Source organism: Dipodomys merriami, unplaced genomic scaffold (assembly GCF_024711535.1).
Source record: "Dipodomys merriami isolate MVZ:Mamm:240054 unplaced genomic scaffold, mDipMer1.0.p SCAF_48, whole genome shotgun sequence".
NCBI lineage: Eukaryota > Metazoa > Chordata > Mammalia > Rodentia > Heteromyidae > Dipodomys > Dipodomys merriami.
Genome location: NW_027206046.1, coordinates 4,470,204 through 4,496,737, shown reverse-complemented (window position 1 = coordinate 4,496,737; position 26,534 = coordinate 4,470,204). Strand labels below are relative to the sequence as shown.

The window sequence follows — 26,534 nt, the reverse complement described above, 5'->3', positions numbered from 1 at the left end:
CATAGAGGAGAATAATGAATGCTCTCGACGGGAGGCAACCAGGAGAAGCCTCTAGAGCCTGTGGTATTTGGTGAGAGATGGTACAAAACAGTGGGAAAGCCAGAGAACTGCGTCTCCCCACCTCCCTAACTCCAGGACTCCATAACTGGATTCCATTCCTGCCTGCCAACCTGCTCCTATTGATCATTCCAGAATCTGGACCCACAGAGGGCAAGCTGGAGGGACAATGACCCCCATCTCCCAAAGCATTGGGGCCCACAATACAAGGTCACCTCCCAGACCCACCTGCCTGCCCACAAGAAGGTGACGTAATTGGTTGCCAAGGCAACTGGGTTAGGATGTCTGCTGGTTCCCCCCACCTGTCACCACGCCCTCACTCCTGTCCTCCCACAGGCTGCCACTCATCTGGGATTTTTCCAGCTCAGAAGCTTGTAGTAAAGAGCCCGAGTGACGGTGAGGAGGATGAGGCAGTATGGGGCACATTTAGATGATGGAGTAGAGAGGGATGGGCCATGACTTGGAACTCAGAAGATCTGATTTGGGGTCAGGTCTCAGTGGGTAATGCCATGGGCGTCTAACTCTACTTTTATCACCTCTGAAATGAGGGGTTCAACAATGGCTCCTGAGGACTTGGTGGCCCAGTTGGCACTAGACTGGGATTCCTAAGGGCAGCAATTCTCTCTCAGGGACTCTGCTATCATTCTAGCACCAGCTCATTATGTAGGTTAACCTGATACAGTCTATATTCTGCTACCAGGCTCTCCCCCACCTGGGAAGTTAATACTGTCCAATCACTAGCAGTGTGTGTGTGTGTGTGTGTGTGTGTGTGTGTGTGTGTTCTGGGGCTTGCACTCAGGACCTGGGCTCTGTCCCTGAGAGTATTTTCCCCCTCAAGGCTAGTGCTCTACCACTTGAGCCAAAGCTCCATTTCAGCCCTTTTTTTTTGGGGGGGGGGTTAATTGGAGCTAAGAGTTACACAGACTTTCCTGCCCAGGCTGGCTTTGAGCTGTGATCCTCAGATCTCAGCCTCCTACCTAGCTAGGATTACTGGCATGAGCCACCAGAGCAGGGGTTCCTTCCAACTCATTTAAAAGCACTATGAGACAAGTGCTCATTTTCCTAGCTTGAGCTGATAGCAGCTTTTAAAGCTCAGCCTGTAATCTCTGCAGCATTTTCAGGCCCAAGTCCTATTGTGTTAGGATTTGAATTGTTTTTCCAACGAAACTCTTAAGGGAAGAAATCAAATCACGGATTGCAACACGGCAGATGGCAGAGACCACAATGCCACATAGACTCTAGCATGGACGGTTACCTGCTTCTGGGAAATTTGCACAGGGTTTCGGAAAACTGTCCAGAGCACAGTGGGGTGGCAAGGAGGGGTGGTTAGGGATCCTTCATAGCGGTAGAACTCATCCGGCTTCTCTGGAAGCAGTTCTTCGATGTTGAAGCCCGGGATGAGCATCTGTTGGCCTGGAGAGACATGGTGGGTTGATGGTGTCAGTCTTGCTGCCTCTGGCACAAGTGTAGCTGACAACAGTGACTGAGCCTCCAATGGTGAACTTCTTTCTGGGCCATCTAGCCCAAAGACCTTGCAACAACCCTGTTCTACCCTCAGCTGCTCTTAGCAGATAGCACAGATAGCATCTGCCCCTGCCATTGTTTTCCTTAGAGTCACACACACACACACACACACACACACACACACACACACACACACACACACACACACACACACACACGGTATAGGTGACATCCTTATTCTAATAGTGAATAAGCATGTAAAGACCCTCACCTTTGTACTTTACATGTTGAAGATGGCTGAAGATCTTGTCATATGATGGATTGAAGGAGCCCATCTGCAATGGAGACCAGGCAGGTTGAGCTGGGATAGAATCGCCTTGCGGCTGAGCCACACTGACATTCACTATCAGAAGGGGACTGGAGGTATGTAGCCACCACTGCTGAGATCCTCCCCAACGGGCCATCTTATGAGAACAATTAGGGTAGACCTGGAGGCCATCTGGAGTTAGAGGATGGTTCTGACCTCTAATACCACATGGCACCCAGATTTCAGCGTAAGGCATCAGGCTTGAGTGTCCCAGGGCCATAAACATAGGGTGTAGGATGTGTTCCTGATTATATAAGAAGCCATCCTGAAGGCATGTAACACAGAACTTAGGGGAGGGCTGGGAATGTGGCTTGGTGGTAGAGTGCTCCCCTAGCATGCATGAAGCCCTAGGTTCAATTCCTCAGTACCACATAAACAGAAAAGGCCAGAAGTGGCACTGTGGCTCAAGTGGTAGAGCACTAGCCTTGAGCAAAAGAAGCTCAGGGACAGTGCCCAGGCCCTGAGTTCAAGCCCCATGACTGATCAAAAAAAAAAAAAAAAAAGCAACTTTGGGAAGCTCTTATCCCACAAGCCAGACAAGTGAGCAAGCACCCTGGGAAATGAACTATATATACTCTCTTGGTCAGTGGAGAAAATGCAAGCTAAGCAGGAGTCATTCCTGATTTCTAGGATTAAAGAATGCACGCCCATACACAGGATGGAGCTTGGGTACTAGGATTGCACTCAGGACCTTCATGGGGCAGCACAATGGTTCCCCCAACCCCTTGCTGGTCTTTTGCAGCAGCTTGAGCCACGATCATACAACTAGGCTAAGACTTGTGTTTCTAATGTCAGACACGCCCTGGTGGCTCATGCCTGTAATCCTAGCTACTCAGGAAGCTGAAGTCTAAGGGTTGCATTTGAAGCCAGCCCAGGCAGAAAAGCTTGTGTAACTCTTCAATTAACCACCAAAAAGCCAGAAATGGAGATGTAGCTCAAGTGGTAGAATGCCAGCTTTGAGCCCAAAAACAAGAGTTTAAGGTCTTGAGTTCAAGCCCTAGTACAAAGAAAGATGAGAAAGAAAAGAAGAAGGAGAAAGAGGAGGGGGATGGGAGAGAGGAAGAGGAGGAGGAGAAGGAGGTAGAGGAGGAGGGGGTAGAGGAGGAGAAGCCATGGAGAAGCCAAAAGAGAACATTTCCTTCAAGATATGGCCCTTATTACTAAGGGCCATAGAACAAAGTGCCAAACCGAGATCTCACCCTGCTCCGAATTTCACATTAAAAAACTCCTCAAGAATTTCTTACCTCAATGAGAACCGCAAGGACAGCGAGACCTTCTGACTTGTCACTGGCGGTGCTGAAGTTGGGGTACAGATCTGAGTTATAGTGGACAATGTGCAGCTGCAGTAGGAGAGAAGCCACCCATCAGGGGACAAGGGACTCACACCAGGAGCCTTAGACCTCTGTCCCTCTCCTCCCCACCAAAACAGACCCAATTTCCCCTTTCCCCCTAATCTTCAGTCAGCAAGTTCCACCAGGACTGTGTCTATTTGATTCACTCATTGATTCCCCAGTGTCTGATAGGCTGTCTGGAAAGTTCCAGAGGGGCAATAAACCTGGATGGATGAATGGATGGATGGATGGATGGATGGGTGGATGGATGGATGGATGAATGGATTTTGTATTAACCATGAAAAGACTTGCATACTTTGGAGTTCTTCCCTCTTATGAGTTTTCCCAATTAGTTTGGAAAAAGTGGCCTCTGGGCTCTTGATCTGGAAACAGTGTGTCAGGGCAGGAAACCTCTAGGTATAATTTAATCATAATTAATACAGCCTAAGACACATGTGTCTAGTCCTCTAGTGGCAAAAGTCACTGCCAGCATTCCATTTATTTATTTGCTTGTTTATTATGCCAGTACTAGAACTTGAGCTCAGGGATTTGTGTTTTCCCTGGGCTTTTTTGCTCAAGGCTGGTACTCTACCACTTGAGCCACACCTCCACTTCCAGCTTTTTGGTGGTTAACTGGAGATAAAAGTGTCACAGACTTTTTTGCCCAGGCTGGCTTTGAATGGAGATTTTCAGATCTCAGCCTCCTGATACAGGTGTGAGCCACTGAGGCCCATCTCAACATAAAGATTTTATCAGCCTTAATGTAAAAGGTCACAAATCAAGAATGGTATGCCATGAATACAGACTTCTAACTTCACAAAAATAAAAATTTAAATTGTGCTTTTTTCAGAGCAGTTGTAGGTATTATGTATTATTATTATTAGTCCTGGTCCTGGGGCTTGAACTCAGGGCCTGGGCACTGTCCCTGAGCTTCTTTGACTAGGGTAGCACTCTACCTCTTGAGGCAGAAAGCCCACTTATGGCCTTTTCTTTCCTTTTCATTTCTTTTTTCTTTTTGTCGGTTATGGGGCCTGAACTCTGGGCCTGGGTGCTGTCCCTTAGCTCTTCAGCTCAAGGTGAGCGCTCTACCACTTGAGCCACAGCACCACTTCCAGTTTTCTGAGTGGTTTATTGGAACTAAGAGTCTCATGGACTTTCCTGCCCAGGATGGCTTTGAATCATGATCCTCAGATCTCAGTCTCCTGAATAGCTAGGATTTTACAGGTGTGAGCTACCAGTGCCTTGCTTGTATGTGTTATTATCAAAGAGAAGTTTTTGAGAAATTCTGGGTTTTCAAAGTATAATTATGTATTAATTACACCAAAAATCCCACTGATGTTTAACCTAAAGGTGGTCCCATCACCTGACCTTCAGAAACTCTTTTTTTGTTTGTGTTTTTTTTTGGGGGGGGTCCAGTCTTGGGGCCTGAACTCTGGGCCTGGGCGCTGTCCCTCAGCTCTTCAGCTCAAGGCTAGCGCTCTACCACTTGAGCCACAGCGCCACTTCCAGCTTTTTTCTTTTTGCTTATGTGGTGCTGAGGAATCGAACCCAGGGCCTCATGCATGCAAGGCAAGCGCTCTACCACTGAGCCACCTTCCCAGCCCCCAGAAACTCTTTTTACTAAGTAGGTCTCCATGTTTTTAACACATGAATTTTTATCTACACTTTGCCTTTCAGACTATGATACCTGAATATTTTTTCCTATTTTCTTATCTTGTTTGTGGAATGATTTTTTTTTTTTTTTGGTCTGTTGTGAGGCCTGAACTCTGGGCTTGGGCGCTGTCCCTCAGTTCTTCAGCTCAAAGCTAGCGCTCTACCACTTGAGCCACAGCGCCACTTCTGGGTTTTTCTGCTTATGTGGTGCTGAGAAATCGAACCTAGGGCCTCAGGCATGCAAGGCAAGTGCTCTACCACTGAGCCACCTTCCCAACTCTCTCTTTTGTTGAATACAGCTTAATACCTTCTTTTTTTTTTTTTTTTTTTTGGAGGGAGCAGGGCCTTGTTGCTTACTTAACTTCCTTGCTCACAGCTGGTGCTCTACCACTTAAAATACCCTCTAGCACTGCTTTTTGTTGATTATTGTAGAGATGGAGTCTCTTGCACTTTTATATCAAGGCTGGCTTCAAGATCCTCCAGATCTCAGTCTCTTGAGCAGTTAGGGTTGCAGGCATAAGTCATTGGTGCAAGGCACACATTTTAAACTTTTTAAGTGGCTCTTTTGAATTTTTTTAAACTACATCAAATTACTCCTTCCTTTTAGCTGTTCTCTAGTAAGGACTTTTAAGCGGCCCTTACCTCACCATCTTTCCCCCTACAGGATGAAGCCTGCCACATTCCCATACCATCGTGTATGGCACGGGTTTGAGAAACAGAGGAATTCTGCCCTGGGTACTTGTCTTTTTTTTTATAGCAGATCTTTAAGCTTGTAGTCTATCTGAGCACTTAGCGTATTTAGAATAAATCAAGGAGTAAAGATTAATCCAGGCTGATGGGAATTCTCTGGAATGGAGTTTTATGGCTTTTACTGGGTAGTCCAATATTCCTATAATACCCAGCTATTCAGGAGGTGAAGTTGGTAAATCAGAGTCCAAGACCAGCCCTGAGCAAAAAGCATGAGACCCTATCTGGAAAATAAATGAAAGCAAAAACATCTTGGGGATGGGGCTCAAGTGATAAAGGGTTTGCCAAGCAAGCACAAGTCCCTGAGTTCAAACCTTAGTCCACCTTAAAAAAAAAAAAGTCTTCTATAATTCTATAGTCACCTGGTGTGGTGGCTCTCACCTGTAATCCTAGCTACTGAGGAGGCTGAGATCTGAGGATTACGGTTCAAAGCCAGCCTGGGCAAGAAAGTCCGCAAGACTTATCTCCAATAAACCATTCAGAAAAAGAAGTGGTGCTGTTACTTAAATGGTAGAGGGCTAGCCTTGAGCTGAAGAGCTGAGGGACAGTGTCCAGGCCCAGAGTTCAAGCCCCACAACTAACCAAAAAAAAAAAAAAAAAAGTTATAGTTCTATAGTCTCCATCCTATAGAGCCACTGTTTACAAAACATCTCCATAGAGAAATTGCCACTTATGGTCACCCTGATGTCTTTTCTCTAGTATGAGCATTTATGGCTAATGATCACCAGGCTCCTGGTCTGATCATTGGCTTGATAGCAGAGATCTCAATAACTAGAAATATTTTTAAATGTATGAACCTTCCTAGTCTACACCCTAACTCTTTATCCCCTATGAGGGAAACAGAATCCTCAACATTGCAATTAACCTGGAAGAAATTGCAGTTGTTGAGATTCAGGGAAGGGCCTGCTCTGAACTGTGTGAGCCTCCAGTAATGCCAATTGACTGGGCCAGAATGCTATCGCCTCCACACTAGTAACCAGACCTGTAATTAGCCTGAGACATTAAGCAGTTCAGCAGTTATGAACAGAAGAGAATGGCCATGCCATAAACCTATCATGGTCTGTGGCTGGCTGATCACTAGCACTTAACTCCTTCTGTTTATTTCCCTGTAAACACTCAGAGCACACTCCTTCCCTTCCCCTCCCTCGCCCCCCTCCCTCCTCTCCCGCCCCCAGCTCAGGGCCACAGGTCTGGAATGGAGCAACACCTCACCCCATTGCATGCTTGTTTTTCTGTGACATAGTACAACAATGCTGTGATGACATTCCAAACAACCTTCTGCGAGTCTCTGATAGCTGTGAAATCCTTTACCTTATAAAAAGTCAGTCATCCTTAGATTTGTGGCTAAGTGAAAAAGTGGCCCTAGACTAAACTACTGTCCCTATGTTCTCAAGCACAACCCCCTGGTCCAGGGACAGGAGAAGAGATGAGGTGGGGCAGATATTTGTAGACAGCATAACATGTGAATAAAGACTGTATTGGGAAGCCGGGTGCCAGTGGCTCACGCCTGTAATCCTAGCTACTCAGGAGACTGAGATCTGAGGATCATGGTTCAAAGCCAGCCCGGGCAGGAAAGTCCATGAGACTCTTTATCTCCAATTAACCACCAGAAAACCAGAAGTGGCGCTGTGTATCAAGTGGTAGAATGTTAGCCTAGAGCCAAAGAGCTGAGGGACAGTGCCAGGACCCAGAGTTCAAGCCCCTCGACTGACCAAAAATAAAAGACTGCATTGGGGTCCCACTGGGCCATCTGGGGAGCCTAGTCTTCTCAAAAGCATCACTTAATAAGAGATAGAGACAAACTCAGCACGTTCAAGGGAAGGAAGGGTCCAGGACACCACAGATGAGCAGTAGAGTGGTTGCTCCCAACAGACCGTACATGTCCAGATACAAGATTATCCACAGCCTCGCTCACTCACCTCGGCAGCGAAGTGCTTCCCACTGATGGTATGCTCAGAGCCATGGGGGTCATTGCGCTCTCCCCAGTGCAGATGCAGCTGCTCGGCTCTGTACTGGTGAGAGTGGAGGCCCTGGATGTGCATGTCTGAGATCAAGTTCAGTCTCACTGTAGGGAGGGAAGGGACAGCTGTTAGAGTTATGGCCAGCTGAACACTGCCAGAGAGCTGTCAGGTAGGCAATGCCTATACAGAACACCAACAGGAAGATGCAGATCAGAGCGATGCAGGTCAGCAACCCACTTTCCTAGCACTAGACCAATGATGGATGGTTTGAGCTTGAACTTGGGGCCTTGTGCTCTTGTTTGACTTTTTTGTTCAATACTGGTATTTTGCCATTTGAGCAATGCTTCCCTTTGGCTTTTTGCTGGTTAACTGGAGATAAGAGTCTCTTGGATTTATCTGCTAGGCTAGCTTCAAATTATAATTCTCAGATCTCAGCCTCCTGAGTAGCTAGGATTACAGATGTGAGCCACTAGTGCCTTGCTTGAATGTTTTATACACTCATGTATCAGACATTTGTTTTGTTTTTGTCAGTTGTGGGGCTCAAACTCAGGGCCTGGGTGCTGTCCCTAAGCTCTTTTGCTCAAGGCTAGTGCTCTACCACTTTAAGCCACAGTGCCACTTCCAGTTTTCTGGTGGTTAACTGGAGATAAGAGTCTCATAGACTTCCCTGCCTGGGCTGGCTTTGAACTGTGATCCTCAGATCTCAGCCTCCTGAGTAGCTAGGATGACAGGCACAAGCCACCAGCATTTGTCCAAGACATCTGGGTTTTGAAGGTAGAACCTTTACCTCCAAGTTTGAGAACTATATGACTAATAACAACAGTTGCTGGTTAGGAAGCATTTCCTGTATGCCAGACCCTAATAGAACCGACCTCTGGTCTTAATCATATTTATCAATATGACCATTTTCCCAGATGAAAGCTTGAGTTTATTATCCACACTCTACTGGCTCATAAGTAGTTAAGCCATGACTCAACCCCAGGTATATCAAAGTTGAAAAAAATCAGCAATGGAGCTGCATCCCTTCAGTCGCTCTTGATGACCCAGAAGCCACTCTTACAATGGACCAGGGGCTGGGACCTGATGCCTGCCCCATCCTGAGAGATGTGCTTTCTCTCAAGCACATCTGGAAAAATGAGCCAGGCCTCCTCCACAGCCTCTCCTCTGGCTAGCTCCAGGGAACTGCCTCCCTACCAGATGGAAAAGGGCTGAACAGGAGATCGCTCCCTCACCTGAATGGCCATCATTGGTCAAGTTCAGCAACTTGTCAGCTGATATGTTGTAACCATGGAACTGGAGAGGCACAAGGCTGGCATCATACTGGAGGATGTCACTGTGCAGGTCTATTGGGGACTGCAGGAGGCCCCCACAGGATGGGTACTTCTTGGACCAGCTCTTCTCCCCAGTTGGACCTGGAAGGAGAGATCAAGCCTAAGACTAAGTCAGGGTATTTTCTCTCATCTTCTAATGCTGTGTTCAATACGATTAATCTGAGGAAACTTGTTCAAGATATAAAGACTTCTGTCTATAGAAATCAAAGCCAGCAAAAGCCTCAAGACCAGCTGCCGTCCTCTCCACATGAAGATGATTCGCTTTTGGGCACTCACTGCCTTCACAGAGCCAGGAATTCCTCTGGGTTTTGGATTATCAGGTCAAACATCATCCAGGCCCTGCTCACCCAAGCTGGCATTCCAGGCTGTGCCAGGTCTGGAACATTGGTCCAAGGGAGTTCCCTCCTCCACAGAGAGACCTTTGATGGATCCACAGGTATAAACATCTTGATATAAAATCCTGAAGACATTGACTCTTGATACCTACATCTAGAAAGCAGAACTCGACCTGATGGGAATGCTTGAAAAATGTCAAATAATTATGGGAATCACCTAGCCAAGTGCAGGATTTCATGTAGGGAAAAGTATGGCAATACTCCCAACTCATTATTACAATGTAATTGACAAACTGTCAGGAAGAATGACTTTAAAAATGAAAAACCCCTGGGGCTCCAGCTTCTTGCTAACTACCAGATAGCAATCGCTCTTCTGGAAAATGTAAATAAACACCACATATTCAAATAAACTATCCTACTCCCACAGAGGGAAAAAAATCCTTAAAGAATGTAAATCTATATTTAAAAGATTATCTCCCATGGTAATTAAATCAGATTTTCAGGCTGAGGTTTTCTCCAGAAAAGCAAATAATCAGCAAGTCATAGCTCGTTACAGTTAAAACCATGATGCCCCGGTGGGTGCTAACAGAACTTGGAATCCAGCTTCACCATCTGGGGTTCATTCATCAGCAGGTATGTAGGTGCTAACTTGAAAAAGAGGAAGGGAACAGAAATATTGGGGTGTGTGCTGGCCCCATAGAGGGTCCCCATCCCCTACAGCTTGCTCTCCAAGGAGAAGAATTCTGAGAGAGAAGTGAATCAGAAGTAATACTTGGTACCCTCATTTAGGTAAAACACGATGAAGTCAGGCACCAGTGGCTCATGCCTGTAATCCTAGCCACTCAGGAGACTGAGATCTGAGGATTGTGGTTCAAAGTCAGCCCAGGAAGGAAAATCCATGAGACTCTTTATCACCAGAAAACTGGAAGTGGCACTGTGGCTCAAAGTGGTAGAGTGCTAACCTTGACCAAAAAAAGCTCACGGAGAGTACCCAGGCTCCAAGTTCAAATCCCACAACAACAACAATAACAACAACAAAAACAGTATGAGGAGTTGGTCTCAGATTTAGTTCTTTGAGATTCCGACACATAACAGAGCTTTTCGGGCTGTCAAACTTTGCACCTGCCTTTTGGGAAATGGTAGAAAATAAAGGGATTTCAGACACTCCAATCCAGCCCCTCCCCGGACCTGCCAGTATCTCTACTGAACTATACAGTTTGTATTTGCAAAGCTTCAATGTCCTAGAATCAAAGCAATTCAAATACATTAAGATGGAGATGGAGACAGAGAGACATAGGACTATACCCATACAAGTCACTCCAGATGTCAGAGTGAGACAGTTACTCATCTGGGAGCAGAACCAGAGAGCAGAGTGGTTCCACCAGGATGCCTCATGTTGACCCCAGGGGTCAGGAGGAGACACAGCACAGGCTGGCAGGATTTCCCAAGGAAAGCTGTCCACAGTCCCTCCCAAGCCCATAGCCAGGGTGGCAGAAGTTGGCAGCCAGACAACTACCTAAGAAACTCAGGAAGCAAAGAGATGCAGCAATGAGAAGACTTCTCCTTGTACATGTGAATAAAGGGAACCAGGTTAGATGGACTTCCTTTTCCCAGAGTAAAAGTAAAGGATTTTATCAAGAGAGTGTTTTGAGGTTTGGAGATGTAGCTCAGTGGTAGAGCACCTGCCTAGTATCTGCAAGGCCCTGGCTTTGATCCCTAAGCACTAGGAAAGAAAGACAGAAAGAAAGACAGAAAAACAAAGAAAGAAAGAAAGAAAGAAAGAAAGGAAGAAAGAAAGAAAGAAAGAAAGAGGAGTGACATTGAAATGAAGATGTATTTTACTCATAACTTGAAAAGTTGACTTGAAACCCATTTACAACTACCTAAAGACAACTAAAAAATTAAACTGAAAGCAGGGTACCAGTTGCTCATGCTTGTAATACTAGCTATTCAGGGGGCTGAGATCTGAGGACTGCAGTTCAAAGCCAGCCTGGCCAGGAAAGTCCATGAGACTTAATCTCCAATTAAACACCTAAAAAGCCAGAAGTGGGGCTGTAGCTCAAACGGTAGAACACTAGCTTTAAGCCAAAGAAACTCAGAGTTCAAGCCCCAAAGCTGGGATGCACACACACACACACACACACACACACACACACACACACACACACACACACACACACACACACACACACACACACACACACACACACACACACACACACACACACACACACACACACACAATTAAACAGAAAGAGAAAAAGGAAAGAAAGGAGAAAAAAGTGGGGGAGAACATCAGTAAATACTGAACAAGAGCTCTATGAAGATGAGGATCCCTTATTTCCTTCTTTGTAAACCACATCCTGACAGGTACTTACCTAGTAGATATTCTCAAAGGACAGAGAGCTTGGAAGAAGGTTATCAAGGGAATTTTGTTTACAGCTGTGCTAGCCCTGGGGCTTGAACTCAGGACCTAGACATTGTCCCTGAACTTTTTTTGCTCAAGGCTGCTGCTCTACCACTTGAGCCACAGCTCCACTTCCAGCTTTTTGCTAGTTAAATAGAGGTTAAAAGTCTCACAAACTTTCCTGCCTGGGCTGGCTTTGAATCATGATCCTCACATCTCAGCCTCTTGAGTAGCTAGGATTATAGGCATAAGTCAGGAATGCCTGGCTGAAATTTTTCTTTTTAACTGTACCCTAAACATTCTTTATTGGAAGTCAGAGCTAAGTCAGGTATTTGGGAGACAGGAAAAACGATGGATAGTAAAAGACAGCAATAGCTATGTTGGTAAAAACCTTCCTCAGGAAAAACAAAAAGCAACTACATTACAACCAAAAGAGTCCAGGAAACAATAGTCCAGCAGCACTGGCCCCTCCACCTGGGCGAGCAACCTGGAGCATGCCTTACTCCCTGCTGGAGCCTCCAGAGCCCCTGGCATAAATGGGAGAGTTGGACATTGCTCTGGAAGGTTCCTTCTGGCTCTCCAGCTCTGAGATTTATAAAGATCAGGACTAAGTACCTTTGCCCTGCACATCAGGCGAGTTTGGACGAGTTGAGGAGGGGTTGTTCATGCCAAGAAAGCCGCTGAGCAGGGTGATGAGGTGCCCGGTGTGAACCAGCTTCAGGAAGGAGGGCACAGGGCACGGGTGCCCCTGCCCTGGCCAGGGCATGCATACTGCCTATTCTGTCCTGGCTGCAATCCAGAAGCAAACTAGTGCTTTTTCATTTGTCACAGGCCCTTGGGCAGAAACAAGAACCTTTTTTTTTTTTTTAATTTTATGTTGGTACTAGGGCCTGAACTCAAGTCCTCACTTAAGCCTCACTCAGCTTTCTTGCTCATCATGGCTGGCATTCTACCACTTGGACCATTGCTCCAATCCAGCATTTTGCTGATTCATTGGAGATGGCATCTTTTCTTCTCCCAGTGGCATTGAACCACAATCCTCCAGATTTCAGTCTCCTGAACAGTCAGAATTACAGTAGTGAGCCACTGGCACCTGGCTTTAAAGAAGCCTCTTCTATTCTTCCTGCTTCTTCATCATCATTGTTATTAGTACTATATTTTAAGAGGTTTGATCCTTACAATTTTATGGTGTAAGCAGATTAATATTACGTAATTTGTACAAAATTAGACTTTGGCTTAGTAACAGAGTTACTTTACTTGGGATAGAAAAGGTGTGTCTTAGCCGGGCGCTGGTGGCTCACGCCTGTAATCCTAGCTACTCAGGAGGCTGAGATCTGAGGATCACGGTTCTGGCTTAGTAACAGAGTTACTTTACTTGGGATAGAAAAGGTGTGTCTTAGCCGGGCGCTGGTGGCTCACGCCTGTAATCCTAGCTACTCAGGAGGCTGAGATCTGAGGATCACGGTTCAAAGCCAGCCCGGGCGGGAGAGACCGTGAGACTCCTATCTCCAATAAACCACCAGAAAACCAGAAGTGGCGCTGTAGCTCAACTGGTAGAGCTCTCGCCTTGAGCTGAAGAGCTGAGGGACAGTGCCCAGGCCCAGAGTTCAAGCCCCACAACCTACAAAAAAAAAAAAGAAAGAAAGAAAGAAAAGAAAAGGTGTGTCTTCTGTTTCAGCCTTTATCTAGGGGATTTGGGGCATCTGTTTCCTCCTGCTCCCATGCTCTCCCTGGAGGGAAGAACTATGTCTGTGTTTCATCCATCCCTGCATTTCCCACCATGTCTGGCCCAACAAGTCCTCCCATGTTGGCTGAGCTGGATCTTCACACCTCTGCGTATTCTTTTCCACTGAATCAAGCATCCACTCCAATTTCTCCATACGTTTGCTTCCCTCAAAACAGAGAAGCACATAGGATCACTTGCTTAGAATGTACCTCAGAGCCTTCAAGTTAACAGGATGTGAGGACTGTGGAAAAGAAATGGGGAGCTAGCTTGCAGTCCTAGCTACTCGGGAGGCTGAGATCTGAAGATTGCGATGCAAACAAAGCCAGCCCAGGCGAGAAAGCCCATGAGACTCTTATCTCCAACCAATCACCCCCCCCCCAAAAAAAAGTGGAAAGTAGAGCTCAAGTGGTAGAGTGTTAACCCTTGAGCAAAAAAAAAAAAAAAAAGCCAAGGACCATGCCCAAACCCTGACTTCAAGCCCCAGGACTGGTGACAAAACAAAAATTAGTTTATTTGAATCAATGTTCAAATAAGGCTCACATAGCGTGATTGATTGGGAAGTATCTTCTAAGATAGTTTTTATCTAAAGTTCCCTCTTTCATCTCTAACACAAATATGTTTATTTTATAAAATTATGAACGTACAGTCTCCTTCTTGCCCTGGGCAAGTAATTTATGCAAGTAAATGAAGGATAATTTTATTTATTTTATAGCCTGTTTATAGACATGATATAGGCGTAAGTAAAAAAAAAATTATGGGTTCAGCCGTTTCTGATGTTTACATACCTGGAACGTATACATTATGCATAGAGCAATAAAAGCACCTCAAGTTCTTTAGGAGACAAGCAATACGCAATTACCCATACAGTTTGATTACTATTTCTCACTGTGTCTCCTATGAGCTCACATTAATAAAAAATTTTAATGAAAATAAGTATTATTCATGATGTGGACAGGATCCCACAGAACCTAAGCCCAAAATAAGAACAAAAAGAAAAAGAACGTTCCATGTCATTTAATTTTGAGGTTGGTCCTCTTGGCCTTTGGAAATAGGGCCCTCAGACCTGCCTCTGCCCCACCTGTCCTGGTGGTCTTACTTTCTGAGTAGCTGCCCTCCATTTGTGTAGAAGTAGAAGGCAGGTAACTACCTGGGAGCTAGCTCCAGGGCAGCTCTTTGAGCTGACTACCAAAACAGATCAGAACTTGCCCCAACGGATAGAACCATAGTGGTAAGGTTAACACAGTGGAGCTGTTGGCACACCTTATTTTTTTCTTCCTCAACCAACAGTCAAGATTTCAGTACAATAACAGCTATGGGTTAATCCTTCAAATGCTTTGGGTTAGATTGTTTTGTACAGAGATCTGACCATAGTAAACTTACACCTAATTTTGGCAGGTATATTTGTATGAAAGTGATCAAAAATTATATGTCAACTCTGAACAGATTTATTAAAAGAGGTTCATTTGTAATTTTTTAAAAAATGAGCTGGGCACCAGTGGCTCACGCCTGTACTCCTAGCCACTCAGGAGGCCGAGATCTGAGGATCACGGTTCAAAGCCAGCCCAGGCAGGAAAAGTCCATGAGACTCTTATCTCCAATAAACCACCAGAAAACTAGAAGTGGAGTTGTGGCTCAAGTGGTAGAGTGCTTGCCTTGAGCTGAAAAGCTGAGGGACAGCGCCCAGGCCCAGAGTTCAAGCCCCACAACTGACAAAAAAAAAAAAAAAAAAAAAAAAAAAAGGGTATTCAGTTGGGTGCCAGTGGCCTATGCTCCTAATTGTAACTACTTGAGAGGCTACAAAGAGAGGTTCATGATTTAAGGCCAGCCTGGGTAGAAAAAGTACTTAAAACTCTCTTCTCAATCCATAGCTGGGTTCAGTGGCTTTGATGAGGAGTCTAAAATAGGTGGATCGCTGTCCACCTAAGCAGGACTAAGTGTCAAAAGTAACCAGTGAAATATGGGGCTGGAGGTGTGGCTCAGCAATATCACACCTGCCTGGCAAGTGACCTGAACTCAAACTCCAGTACCACCAAAACAAAACAAAACACAAACCAGAATTCATAAGTTGAGAAAAATCTCTATTCTCTCTCTTGGACTCTATTTAAATTTGAAGCTCATTCATTCATTTCATCAACAAATATCTACTATGTGTCGGGTACTGTATTTGGTGCTGAAGACCCTGGAGAACAAAATGAATCCAGACTCTGTCCCTATGGAGCCTACACTCCAGGAATGAGACCAACAATGAGTCACAAGCAACAGGTTCACCAGTACACAAATAAAGGTATTGCCATGTGCAATCATCCACTAGGAAGGAATTAAGCAAGGGCTGCCGTGGAGAAAAATGGAGACAGTACTGTTGAGTGTGATACCGAGGGCTCCCTGGAGGAGGCACCAACAAAGTTGAGCTTTTAGGATGAGATAGAACCCATCATGAGCAAAGGCTGAGGAGTGGCATTATTCATGGAGGGCACAGGGAGCAACCAAGCCTGCTGCAGCAGATAGCTAGTATACTTTAGAGGGATGGGAAGCATTCACTCGGAAAGAACCTGGAATTCATCAGGCTTCCCTTCAACCAAGGCCGGGCTCTGCTATGTGATACGGCTCAGCAAGAATAAGAACCTGCTTACAGTCCTCCAACCTTTCCAGCTGGAAAGGTCTTCCTTCTAGGAGACTGGTGCCCAACGCTGGGGGTTAGGGTCATCCATTAGTTCTATGGCTAGAACCACAGAAAACAGGGCTAAGCCGCAAGACTCCATTCACAGGGGAAGGCGGCCTGCATGTGCCCTGAAATCCATCTCAAACCCACACATCCTCCACTACAGAAGTTAGGTGTAGTGAGAACATGAGGGTATTTAAGCCAGGCACTGGTGGCTCACACCTGTAGTCCTAGGTGTTCAGGAAGCTGAGATCTGAGAATGACAGTTTATAGCAAACCTGGGCAAGAAAGTCCATTGAGAAGCTTATCTCCAATTAACCACACACAAAAAAAGTCAAAAGTGGTGGGGGCCAGGAAGGTGGCTCAGTGTAGAGTGCTTGCCTTGCATGCATGAGACTCTGGGTTCAATTCCTCAACACCACATTAACAGAAAAGTCGAAAGTGGAACTGTGACTTAAATGAGCTCCAACCTTGAGTGAAAAAGCTAAGAGACAGTGCCCGGGCCCTGAGTTCAAGTCCCAGGCTTGGCACAAACAACAACCACCACAAAATACGTTTCGAATATAATGTACTCTATGATATAATTTATCCTGTAGTTCCCTCTGAAACTGACTAAAAGATACAGATGTCTCATCAAAATCCTTGGGTCTCACCAGTTAGCCACTTGAACTGCATTCTGATCACTGAACTCTACAATCTGTTGCATTCCCATTTCCCCACCCACCAAACGGAAAGAGACAGCTGTAAAGTCAAAGATCCCACTAGCAGCTTCCCAGAGTGTGGGTTAATGGTTGTTGATGGCTGAGGTCTGCCTGTGGTGTTATTCACAGAGGTCAAGGAATCAGATACGAAAGCTTTTCCTTTGTTAATGTTACGGATGAGTCAGGCCTGGACTGGGGCAGGGAGCAAGGCCGAGGGGACAGGGGTTATTCATTACCTACAAAGTCTGAAGCTGACCGCTGTAGCTGGTCCACTCTCCCTTGAATTTTACCTAACCATCAAAACTAGATCTGTTTCCTAAAGTTACTGTAATCCACACTTTATATCAAGGATTTCTTCTTCTTCTTCTTCTTCTTCTTCTTCTTCTTCTTCTTCTTCTTCTTCTTCTTCTTCTTCTTCTTCTTCTTCTTCTTCTTCTTCTTCCTTTTTCTTCTTCTTCTTCTTCTTCTTCTTCTTCTTCTTCTTCTTCTTCTTCTTCTTCTTCTTCTTCTTCTTCTTCTTCTTCTTCATCATCATCATCATCATCTTTATTTTTGTTTTGGGGCCACTTTAGGAGGAGAAATCTGCTTAGACTCTTATCAAATTTCCCAAGTCATTCCAGCATCATTTCCTATTCTGCTGTAGTGGAAGGGGGTCAACCAATCATCTCTCTACCATCCACCAGAAGTCCCTCCACCCTGCCAAAAATGCTCTCCATATTGCTCAACAGTATTGCTGGGGCTGGGGACGAGAGGGCTCCACAGTTGTTCTGACTCTGGCGCCAAGGAATGATTTTTATGGGGAAGAGGGTAGGCTTGTTTGTTCCAGGACACAAAGGTAAGTGGTTGACTTCTGCTGTTCCATGTTGGCCACCCTCGCCCCCTTGGGTTTTCTCATGACCTGTTGCCTTAAGAGTCTGTTTATGGTGAAGTTCCATCCACCTCCCTGGACTGTCCTCATGGGGTGGGGTGGGGGTGGCATTTACTCAGGGCCTCAGATTCTCACTTGATTGGTGATCTACCACTTGAGCCACACCTCCATTTCTGGCATTTCGGTGATCAATTGGAAATAAGAGTCTCATAGACTTTTCTGCCTGGCCTGGCTTCAGAAAACTACAACCCTTGGTTTGCAGCCTCCTGAGTATCTAGGATTATAAAAGGTGAAGCACCCACACCAAGCTCACCTCTCCTTTTTATTCTGCGGAGCTGCTTCACATCTCCCTGAGACACCCTCCCGCCCTCTAAAGCGGGACAGAGTGCTTCCCCTACTTTGTGCTCCCCAGGCCCTGTACATTCTCTTTCTTTGAGGTACCTACACTTGTCATAATAATCCTTAGTCATTTTCTCCCAATAGTCCAGGGGTTTTCAAAGTGTGGCTCCAAACAAGCATCATCATCATCATCATCACCATCATCATCAGGGAAATACAGCATCATTAGAAATATACTCTCTCTAGGAAGTGACACTGAGGACCATCAAGCTGATTCTGATGCTCAATTCAGGTAAGAAATACCAGCAGCTTGCTTTATTCATTGGTATTTATCTAACTCCTGCAGAGCCTGGCACTCTGCAATGTTCAGCAATTGGTTCTTGAATGAAGCAAGATAAACAAACCAGAAATGAATGAAAGGAATTGCTAAAATGTAATGGTCTGTCCCTGATGATGAAAATAGGGCCAGTCTGAGTTACCCATGCACATTCAGTGCATGCTATCTTTTTATCGTGAAAATACTGTACAGAGGGGTTACAATTACATGGGCAAGATAATGAGTACATTTCTTATCAAGCATTGTAGCCTCCTCCTTTGTTTCCCCTTCCCATCCCTTCCCATCCTCCCCTACCCCAATCCTCCCCCCCATGCTATTTTTATAGATCTTTTTTGGCTTATTGACCAAGGAATTGTGCTGCCACCATGCTAGCTAGATATCCTACGCTCTCATCCTTCAAAGCAATATTTAAATTAAAGGGGTTCCAGGCTCAGACAAGGACCAGTAACCATCTTTAGGGAAAAAGGACTCAAGATGCCATCTGCTTAATACTCTATAAATGTGTGTAGCATTTATATAATTAAATAGAATGCTTGAGGTCATTCTCATTCAATGTTGACTATGAGGGATATGGTTTTCTTTCCCATCCCTATTTTTATGCCTCATTTCCTTAATCTTTAAAGAAAATTGTGGTAGAATATATACTTTCTTTTTTATCGTGTCCACCACACATTATTGCTAGTGGGAATGTAAAATGGTTTGATAGTTCCTCATAAAGCTAAACAGATGTAACCACACAATCCAGCAATTCTACTGCTAGGTATATAACCCAAAAGAATCGAATCAAGGGCTCAAATAAATGAATATATACCACATACATAGCAGCATTAATTGTAGCAGGCAAATGGAAACAGCCCAAGTGTCCATCAACAATGGATAGGAAAATGGGAGTCTAGACATAAAACGGACTGTTATTCAGTCATCAAAAGGCTTGTCTCAGCTGGGCATCAGTGGCTCACACCTGTAATCCTAGCTACCAGGAGGCTGAGATCTGAGGATCACAGTTTGAAGCCATCGGGTTAGGAAAACCCTTATCTCTTATCTTCAATTAATCACAGAAAACTCTAGAAGTAGCATTGTGACAACTCAAGTCTTAAGAGTGTTAGTAGAACAAAAGAGCTCAGGGACAGTCCCTAGATCCTGAGTTCAAGCCCCATAACTGACAGGAGAAAAAAAAAAGTTTGTCTTGTCAGGCACTGATCACGCCTATAATTCGAGCTACTCAGGAGTCTGAGATCTGAGGATTACAATTTGAAGCCAACCTGGGCAGGAAAGTCCATGAAACTCTTATCTCCAAAACTAGAAGTGGCACTGTGGTTCAAAATGGTAGAGTGCTAGCCTTGAGCAAAAAAATAGCTCAGGGACAGTACCTAGGCCCACGACCAAACCCCCCAAAAAGTGGGGAGGGCTTGTCTTAATGCACACAATCCAATCCACTGGATTGGAGAGTGGGATCTTGTTACCATAGCCATTGTGGTGCTCAGGGGCTGAGGAAAGCTGTAGTTTGCTTGGTCTAGGCTCAGAATAATAGTTGCCACTTTTTGTTATGCAGAAGAATCTCCTGGACGAAGATTCTTTTTTTTTTTTTTTTTTTTTTTTTTTTGTCGGTCGTGAGGCTTGAACTCTGGGCCTGGGCGCTGTCCCTCAGCTCTTCAGCTCAAGGCGAGCGCTCTACTACTTGAGCTACAGCGCCACTTCCGGTTTTCTGGTGGTTTATTGGAGATAGGAGTCTCACGATCTCTCCTGCCCGGGCTGGCTTTGAACCGCGATCCTCAGATCTCAGCCTCCTGAGTAGCTAAGATTACAGGCGTGAGCCACCAGCGCCCAGCTGGACGAAGATTCTTAAAGCAGACTGCCCTCTGAATTTCTGACTCCATACTTTGGGGGATGGAGCTCTGGAATCTGCATTTTCCTGTACGTTTCCAGGTGAGGCTGCTGCTGCTGCTAGGCTGAACATCCTATTCTGAGAACCACTGGTCTCTGGCTCGGCTGCACACAGAAATCTCTGTGAACCCAGGCCAGGAGATCTACTTTCAGTGTCTTCAATGGGAGGCTTTTCAAAGCTGCTTAGTGCAGCTGAAGTGGAGAAGGGGAAGTCTAAGGCCTTCCTCTGACCCAAGGCTTAAGGCTGGAACAGTGGCTTTTTCTTCTGTGTCAGGGAAAGGTTGCTGTTTTGGTTGTGTGTGTCTATGTCTGTGTTTGTGTGTGGTGGTTGTGGTACAGGGGCTTGAATTCAGGGCCTCAGACTCTTGTTTAGCTTTTCCACTCACTTGAGCCACATGTCCACTTCTAGCCTAGCTTTTGATGGTTAATTGCAGATAAGAGTCTCGCAGACTTTCTTCACTGGACGGACTGGGTTCAAACCATGATCCTCAGATTTCAGTTTCCTGAGTAGCTAGGGTACCCATGTAGTAGCTGAGCACCCAGGTACTAACTTTTTGTTGTGGTAGAGTAAGCAAAATATCAAATCTACTGTGAGTACAACCACAATATTTAGTTTCAGAATATTTCAATCATCCCAAAAGGAATCTCCAAACCTGGTAAATACCCATCCCCTACTCTCCTTCCTTCCAGACCAGGCTGTGGCAATCACAAATCTACCTCTGGTCTCCATGGAATTGCCTATTATGAGCATTTCATGCAAATAGAGTGGTAGGTATAGTGTGTAGCCATTTGTGACTGAGTTCATTCACTTAGCATCATGTTTACAAGGTTTATTCTTATAGCATGCATCTGTACTCTCTTCTTTTTTATGGTTGAATAATATTTCATTCTTTACATATGCCATGATTTGTTTATCCAGTTCATAGGATTGCATTTTATTTGACACTGGCTTAAATCGCTATTGATTCTCTTGTGTGAAATAGCTGTTGATTGAAATAAGTCATTAGTGTTTTTCCCTGCTTGAATTCTAGAAAATAAGCTTTGAATGAAACAGTTGACAGGAAAGGAAGAGACTAATGAACCTGGTTTCCAGGGAACAAGGGCCTGGGGTCAGTGGAGCTATTATTTATCACACGCTCTAGAGCAAACTTTAAATAATCTACCATTGAAGGCGTATTCCGAATAAGGCAATGTAGCAGTGTTCTAGACTTGAAAGGAAGCAGGTGGGAAGCAAACACTGTGGGCAGAAGCCACCTTCGTGACAACCTCTTCCTCAGCAAAAAGCAATTTGAAAATGTCACAGGTGCTTGTGGTCGTGAGTCCAGCTGTCTGTCCTGCTGACAAGAATCTGCTCTTCCCTCTCTGGCCCCCTCACCCCTTCTCCCATCTGCCTGCTCCACACTCATCTTTGGGAAGCCTCCAGACTGCAGGGGAGATGCCACTCTTGATTGGCATTTCCACAGAGGTTGGGAAACGTGGCCTTGAACCAATTATTAGTTGTAGATTCTTAATACCTGTCTACTGGGCGAGTATCTCCCTTTAGGCTCCTGATCGGGGTTCTCTCCTCTCTACCTCTTGTATGAATCCTCTGCCTGCATCTGTACCTTCCAGGCAGATCTGTCAGCTCAGCTAGGTTGAATTCCACACTCACATCCTTACACACACACACACACACACACACACACACACACACACACAAACACTCTGTCACATCCCACCTAAGCCAAATAGATGATTCTGCCCTTCTTTACCAGGCAGACTTGACCGCTACAGTGCTCGTCCCTGCCCACCCCTTCCTGCTTCCCTCCCTCCCTTCCTCCATCCATTCCTTGCTTCCTTCCAGGCTGGCCTCAAACTTACAATTCTCCTTCCCAGCCTCCTCAGTGCTGGGATGACAGGTGTGCATCCCCATAGATAGCCCCCCCATAATTTCTAAAACCTCTCATCTGTGTTTTCAGGACACTAATTTGTCTGACTTGTCCTCCTGTTTCCCCTGAGGAACATTTGCCTCCACCCTCCCTCCCTCTCTCCCTTCCTCCCCCCCCACCCTCTTGCTTTCAAGAGAGCAAGTTACAAATATGGTGCCCCTCATACAGCCAGTTTCAAAAGATCTTCCCACAGATTGCCTAGCATTTATAAAAGGGAGACGGCAACATTAAAACAGAGAAGGCCATTGGGTATTATCTTACCCGTGTGATCAAAATGGTCAGAAATAATCAAAACCACCTGATGGGGGTTGTTGCACTGTATGAGGTTTGCTCTCTGCTATTCATGTCAACGTGTGTGTGTGTGTGTGTGTGTGTGTGTGTGTGTGTGTGTGTGTGTGTGTGTGTGTGTGTGTGTGTGTGTGTGTCTGTCATGGGGCTTGAACTCAGGGCCTGGGCGCTGCCCTGAACTCTTTTGCTCAAGGCTAGCACTCTACCACTTTGAGCCACAGTGCCACTTCCAGTTTTCTGGTGGTTTAATTGGAGAAAGGAGTCTGATGGACTTTCTTGCCTAGGCTGGCCTTCAATTGTGATCCTCAACTCTCAGCCTCCTGAGTAGCTAGGATTATAGGCATGAACCACCAAAACTCAGCTTTGTGTTCTGGTTTTCATCATGAGAAATCTCAGCCAACCTCTGCGGGGAGATCTTCTATAAGAAGTCTACAGACTTCAGAAATGTCAATGCATGAATGATCCAAAGACACGCCACAAATAAATGTGGGTGTTCTGTATTGAGTTCTGGATGGGGGTGTGGGAGGTGGGCGGGGAATGCTCTCAGGAGAATGTGAAGTTTGATTGAAACTTGGCCTCCATCTCTCCCCGCTGGCATAGCCCCTGTCCAGCACCAGAAGGCTCCACAGTGACTCCCCCATTGACTCCCCAAGTCCCCCAGTCTGTCACAACCCCCCACTACCATCTGTCAAACACTGAAGGGCAGAAGATTTTTTTTTCTCCTATTTGTTAGCTAAATGGGTGAGTCAGCCAGATTTCCCCAGGCACTGAGAAAAAAGTCATGAGATTCCTGGGTCAAGAGACTCAGGGCAGCTGGATACTCAAAGCAACAACTTCAAACTCAACCATCCTCCTCCTCAGCCTCCTCATGCTGGGATTATAGGTGTGCACCCCTGTGCAAAGCCTCCCTCGCAAAACAAAACAGAGATAAGATGTAGAGTCACACCACCCTGATCATGCAATCCATTTGGCTCAATGGCTGAGAAACTTGGAGCTCAGGAAGCCTCAAGCTTTTAAAGGGAGCAGCTAGCCAACCTGCCCCACCCCCAGGGACACTGTCTTTATATTAGAACAACTGAGTCTGCTGTCTGCCCTATGGGGAGCCATTATCCACATCTTCCCGAACCGTTTGCTATATAAAATCCTTCCAAAGAAAAGTCTGGAATACCAGCTGTCGGCACCTCTGCTCACAGAGGTGCTGCAGGAGAGGTTGGTGGAGAACTGTCTTCCTCCCACAGCTGCCCTCCCAGCAGGCTGCTGCCCTGCCCTGCCATCTGCTCCCCACCCCCACACGATCACGTGCTCTATCCCTGTACCACGTGCTTTCTCTCCCGGCACCTTGTATTCTCCCTGCATCACGTGCTCTAGCTGGGCCAAGTGCGCTCACTGGACCCCATGATCTCACTGGACAAACTGCTGTACCACATGCTCACCGGCCTCTGTTGCTTACCACAGGATGCCATCCCTAAATCACATACTAACCAGGCACATAGACGACATTCCCAGTCCTCATCCCACTAGGTCCTTTGTCTTTACAGATGAGCTCCGTTAACAGCACCCTGGCCCCCACACTGGGGGATACTGTATCCCCTCTGTGTTCCAAAGCACGAGGGTACCCTATCATATTAGTTATCAGGTCTGTTCATCCCTCAACTATCAGCCCATGGCATGGCAAAGCTGAGACTGATGCCGGATAATCAGCCCCCATAGGGGATCATCTAGAACCCGGGGAGGGGGGAATGAGAAATCCCGATCAGTTGTCTCAAAGCTGCCAACAGTTTCTTCCTGTTACTGGAGGTGGAGCTGGACTTTAAGATGCTGATGCTGGAAAGCTGGCATGGGACAAGAGTTGAGTGGGGACTCAGCACGCTCGAGACCCTCCCTCGGTTCATTTTCTGGGGCACAAACTCCAGCTACAGAGTCCAGATGATGGTCTGGTGTTTGGCATAATCATTCAATGCCACAGATCAGATGTGTACCAGTTCTGTGCCTTTTAGAGAATGTGGTTCCTCTACATATGAATTGATTGGTGTTACCCATGGTTGTTTTACATTAAGTGGTTTGCTTTGCTTTTTTGTGGGACTGGGGTTTGAACCTAGGGCCTTGATCTTTTTTCTTTTTTTTCTTTTCTTTGGTTGGTTGTGGGGCTCGAACTCTGGGCCTGGGTGCTGTCCCTCAGCTCTTCAGCTCAAGGCTAGCACTCTACCACTTGAGCCACAGCACCACTTCCAGTTTTCTGATGGTTAATTAGAGATAAGAGTCTCACAGACTTTCCTTGTCTTTGAACCATGATCCTCAGATCTCAGCCTCCTGAGTAGCTAGGATTACAGGCGTGAGCCACCGGCGCCCAGTTAGGGCCTTGATCTTTCTATGCAGGTGCTCTACTATGAGTCCCATCCCTTTTTACTTTAGTTTGTTTTGTTTTGGTGCTGGTCCTGGGGCTTGATCTCAGGACCTGGGTGCTGTCCCTGAGCTTTATTTTGCTCAAAGCTAGTGCTTGACCACTTAAGCCACAGCTCCACTTTAGTTTTTTGCTAGCTAATTAGGGATAAGGGTCTCATAGAGTTTTCTGGTTTAAGAATCTTAATTCTCAGATCTCAGCCTCCTGAATAACAAGGATTACAGCTATGAGCCACTGGTGCCCAGCTCTGTACTGGTTTATTTGAGAGAAGGTCTTACTTCCTGCCAAAGCACTTAGACCTTCAGGCATGTACCACTAGTCCAGCTATTGGTCAAAAAAGGGTCTTAAACCATCTGCCTAGACTGGCCTTAAGCCACGTTCCTCCCTGGCTTGGCCTCCCACTTATCTAGGCTAACAGTCATGAGTCATTGGCACCTGGCCCTCAGTAGTTTTCAATTGGGGCAGTTTTGCTCCTCAGGGGACATTTGTCATTGTCAGGAGACATCTTGTGGGGGATGCTGTCAACATCCAATGGGTAGAGGCCCTGGATGCTGTGAAACAAACCACAACACACTGCCCTACAGCTGCGAAACCCTGGGTCAGACTTGCCATTGCCCTGTCTGGACCGCATGGAAGGAGGGGACCCTGTAACACAGAGTTTTCCTGGAAGGAATTGGTGCTGTCAATGTCACTTCGAGCAGGAAGGGGAGTGTGGGCTTGGGCTCGGGGAGGAGAGCACATAGTTGCATGAGGAGTGAGGAACTCTGGTCCATGAGGGGTAAGTTGATGCCTGCAACAGGAGATACCATATTATGCAACCAGGCAGGGCGTGATTGCTGCCCTCAGAATTGGAAATGAGAGTATCTTCTTTGGTTTCAAGTGTCTCTTCTTCTTGAGTTTCTCTTTAGGTTTGTCATTGCCAAGTGCCATGCCAGGCTCTCAATCAAATTGTCTTTTGAGTTTGGAGTCCTCTCTCTTCTGTTAAGTTACCGTTTAATGAGCACTGATGTGTGTTGAACATCTTTCTTTTCCTCCATATTTTTATTAGCATCAGTTAGTCGCACAAGGGGATTTTTATTTTGGCATGTCCACAGATGCACATAACGTACCTTAACCAGACGCATCTCCCTACCTTTGTCACTCTCTGTCCTCCCAGTCCCTCCTTCCTACACTAATCACAAGTTAACAGGGGTGGGTGAGCATGTTGAAAAGGGTGACATTAATCAAGATACAGTGTATTCATAAATTGCTTCCGTGAATTGACAATTCCTTCATACAACTACTTAAAGATAATTTTTAAATCTTCCCCCCCCAAAAAAATGAGTATTAGGGAAGAAAAACAGGTCCTGTCACGTCTGGGGTCTGGTTACTAATGGGAGAAGGAAGGCAAATGTCGAGCATCTTTCTTGATCATAGTTGGCTAACATTTTCTGAAAAAGGCCAGAGCCTGTGTATTTGGGGCTTTGCAGGCAGTCCAGTGTGGGATATTAGCCAGCTCTGCTGTTAACCACTGTGTGAGCAAATGAGGATGCCGGTGCAATTGTCCTAGAAGAGGAAACCACCCAACCAGTGGGCTGGATTTGCACCATTTCAGGGCAGCTATTGGTGATGTTGATTTGCGTAACAACCCTGTGACAAAGGGACCGTGCTCTCATGTAATAATGAAGTAACTGAGCATAGAAATGGAACACTACTCAAAATGACATTGCCGTTCAACATGGAGGCTAAGCTGAAAGCATGTGTGTTCTTG

General features: G+C 45.9%; 1 protein-coding gene and 1 long non-coding RNA gene across 3 annotated transcripts in view; one reads left to right on the top strand and one right to left on the bottom strand.

The window, feature by feature from the left end:
• Window positions 1-26,534, bottom strand: part of Ca12 (carbonic anhydrase 12) — a 55,323-nt gene that overhangs the window by 13,400 nt on the left and 15,389 nt on the right. For both annotated transcript variants that reach the window (XM_069995211.1, XM_069995210.1), the window contains exons 3-7: window positions 8,813-8,992; window positions 7,539-7,684; window positions 3,133-3,228; window positions 1,793-1,856; window positions 1,313-1,470 (exon numbers count right to left, since the gene is read on the bottom strand). In XM_069995211.1, coding sequence (XP_069851312.1) covers window positions 1,313-1,470; window positions 1,793-1,856; window positions 3,133-3,228; window positions 7,539-7,684; window positions 8,813-8,992 — 644 coding nt within the window. The remainder of the gene's footprint in view (window positions 1-1,312; window positions 1,471-1,792; window positions 1,857-3,132; window positions 3,229-7,538; window positions 7,685-8,812; window positions 8,993-26,534) is intronic.
• Window positions 18,035-26,534, top strand: part of LOC138808932 (uncharacterized) — a 117,638-nt gene continuing 109,138 nt past the window's right edge. The window contains exon 1 of the long non-coding RNA XR_011366642.1: window positions 18,035-18,238. This is a non-coding gene — a long non-coding RNA (uncharacterized lncRNA). The remainder of the gene's footprint in view (window positions 18,239-26,534) is intronic.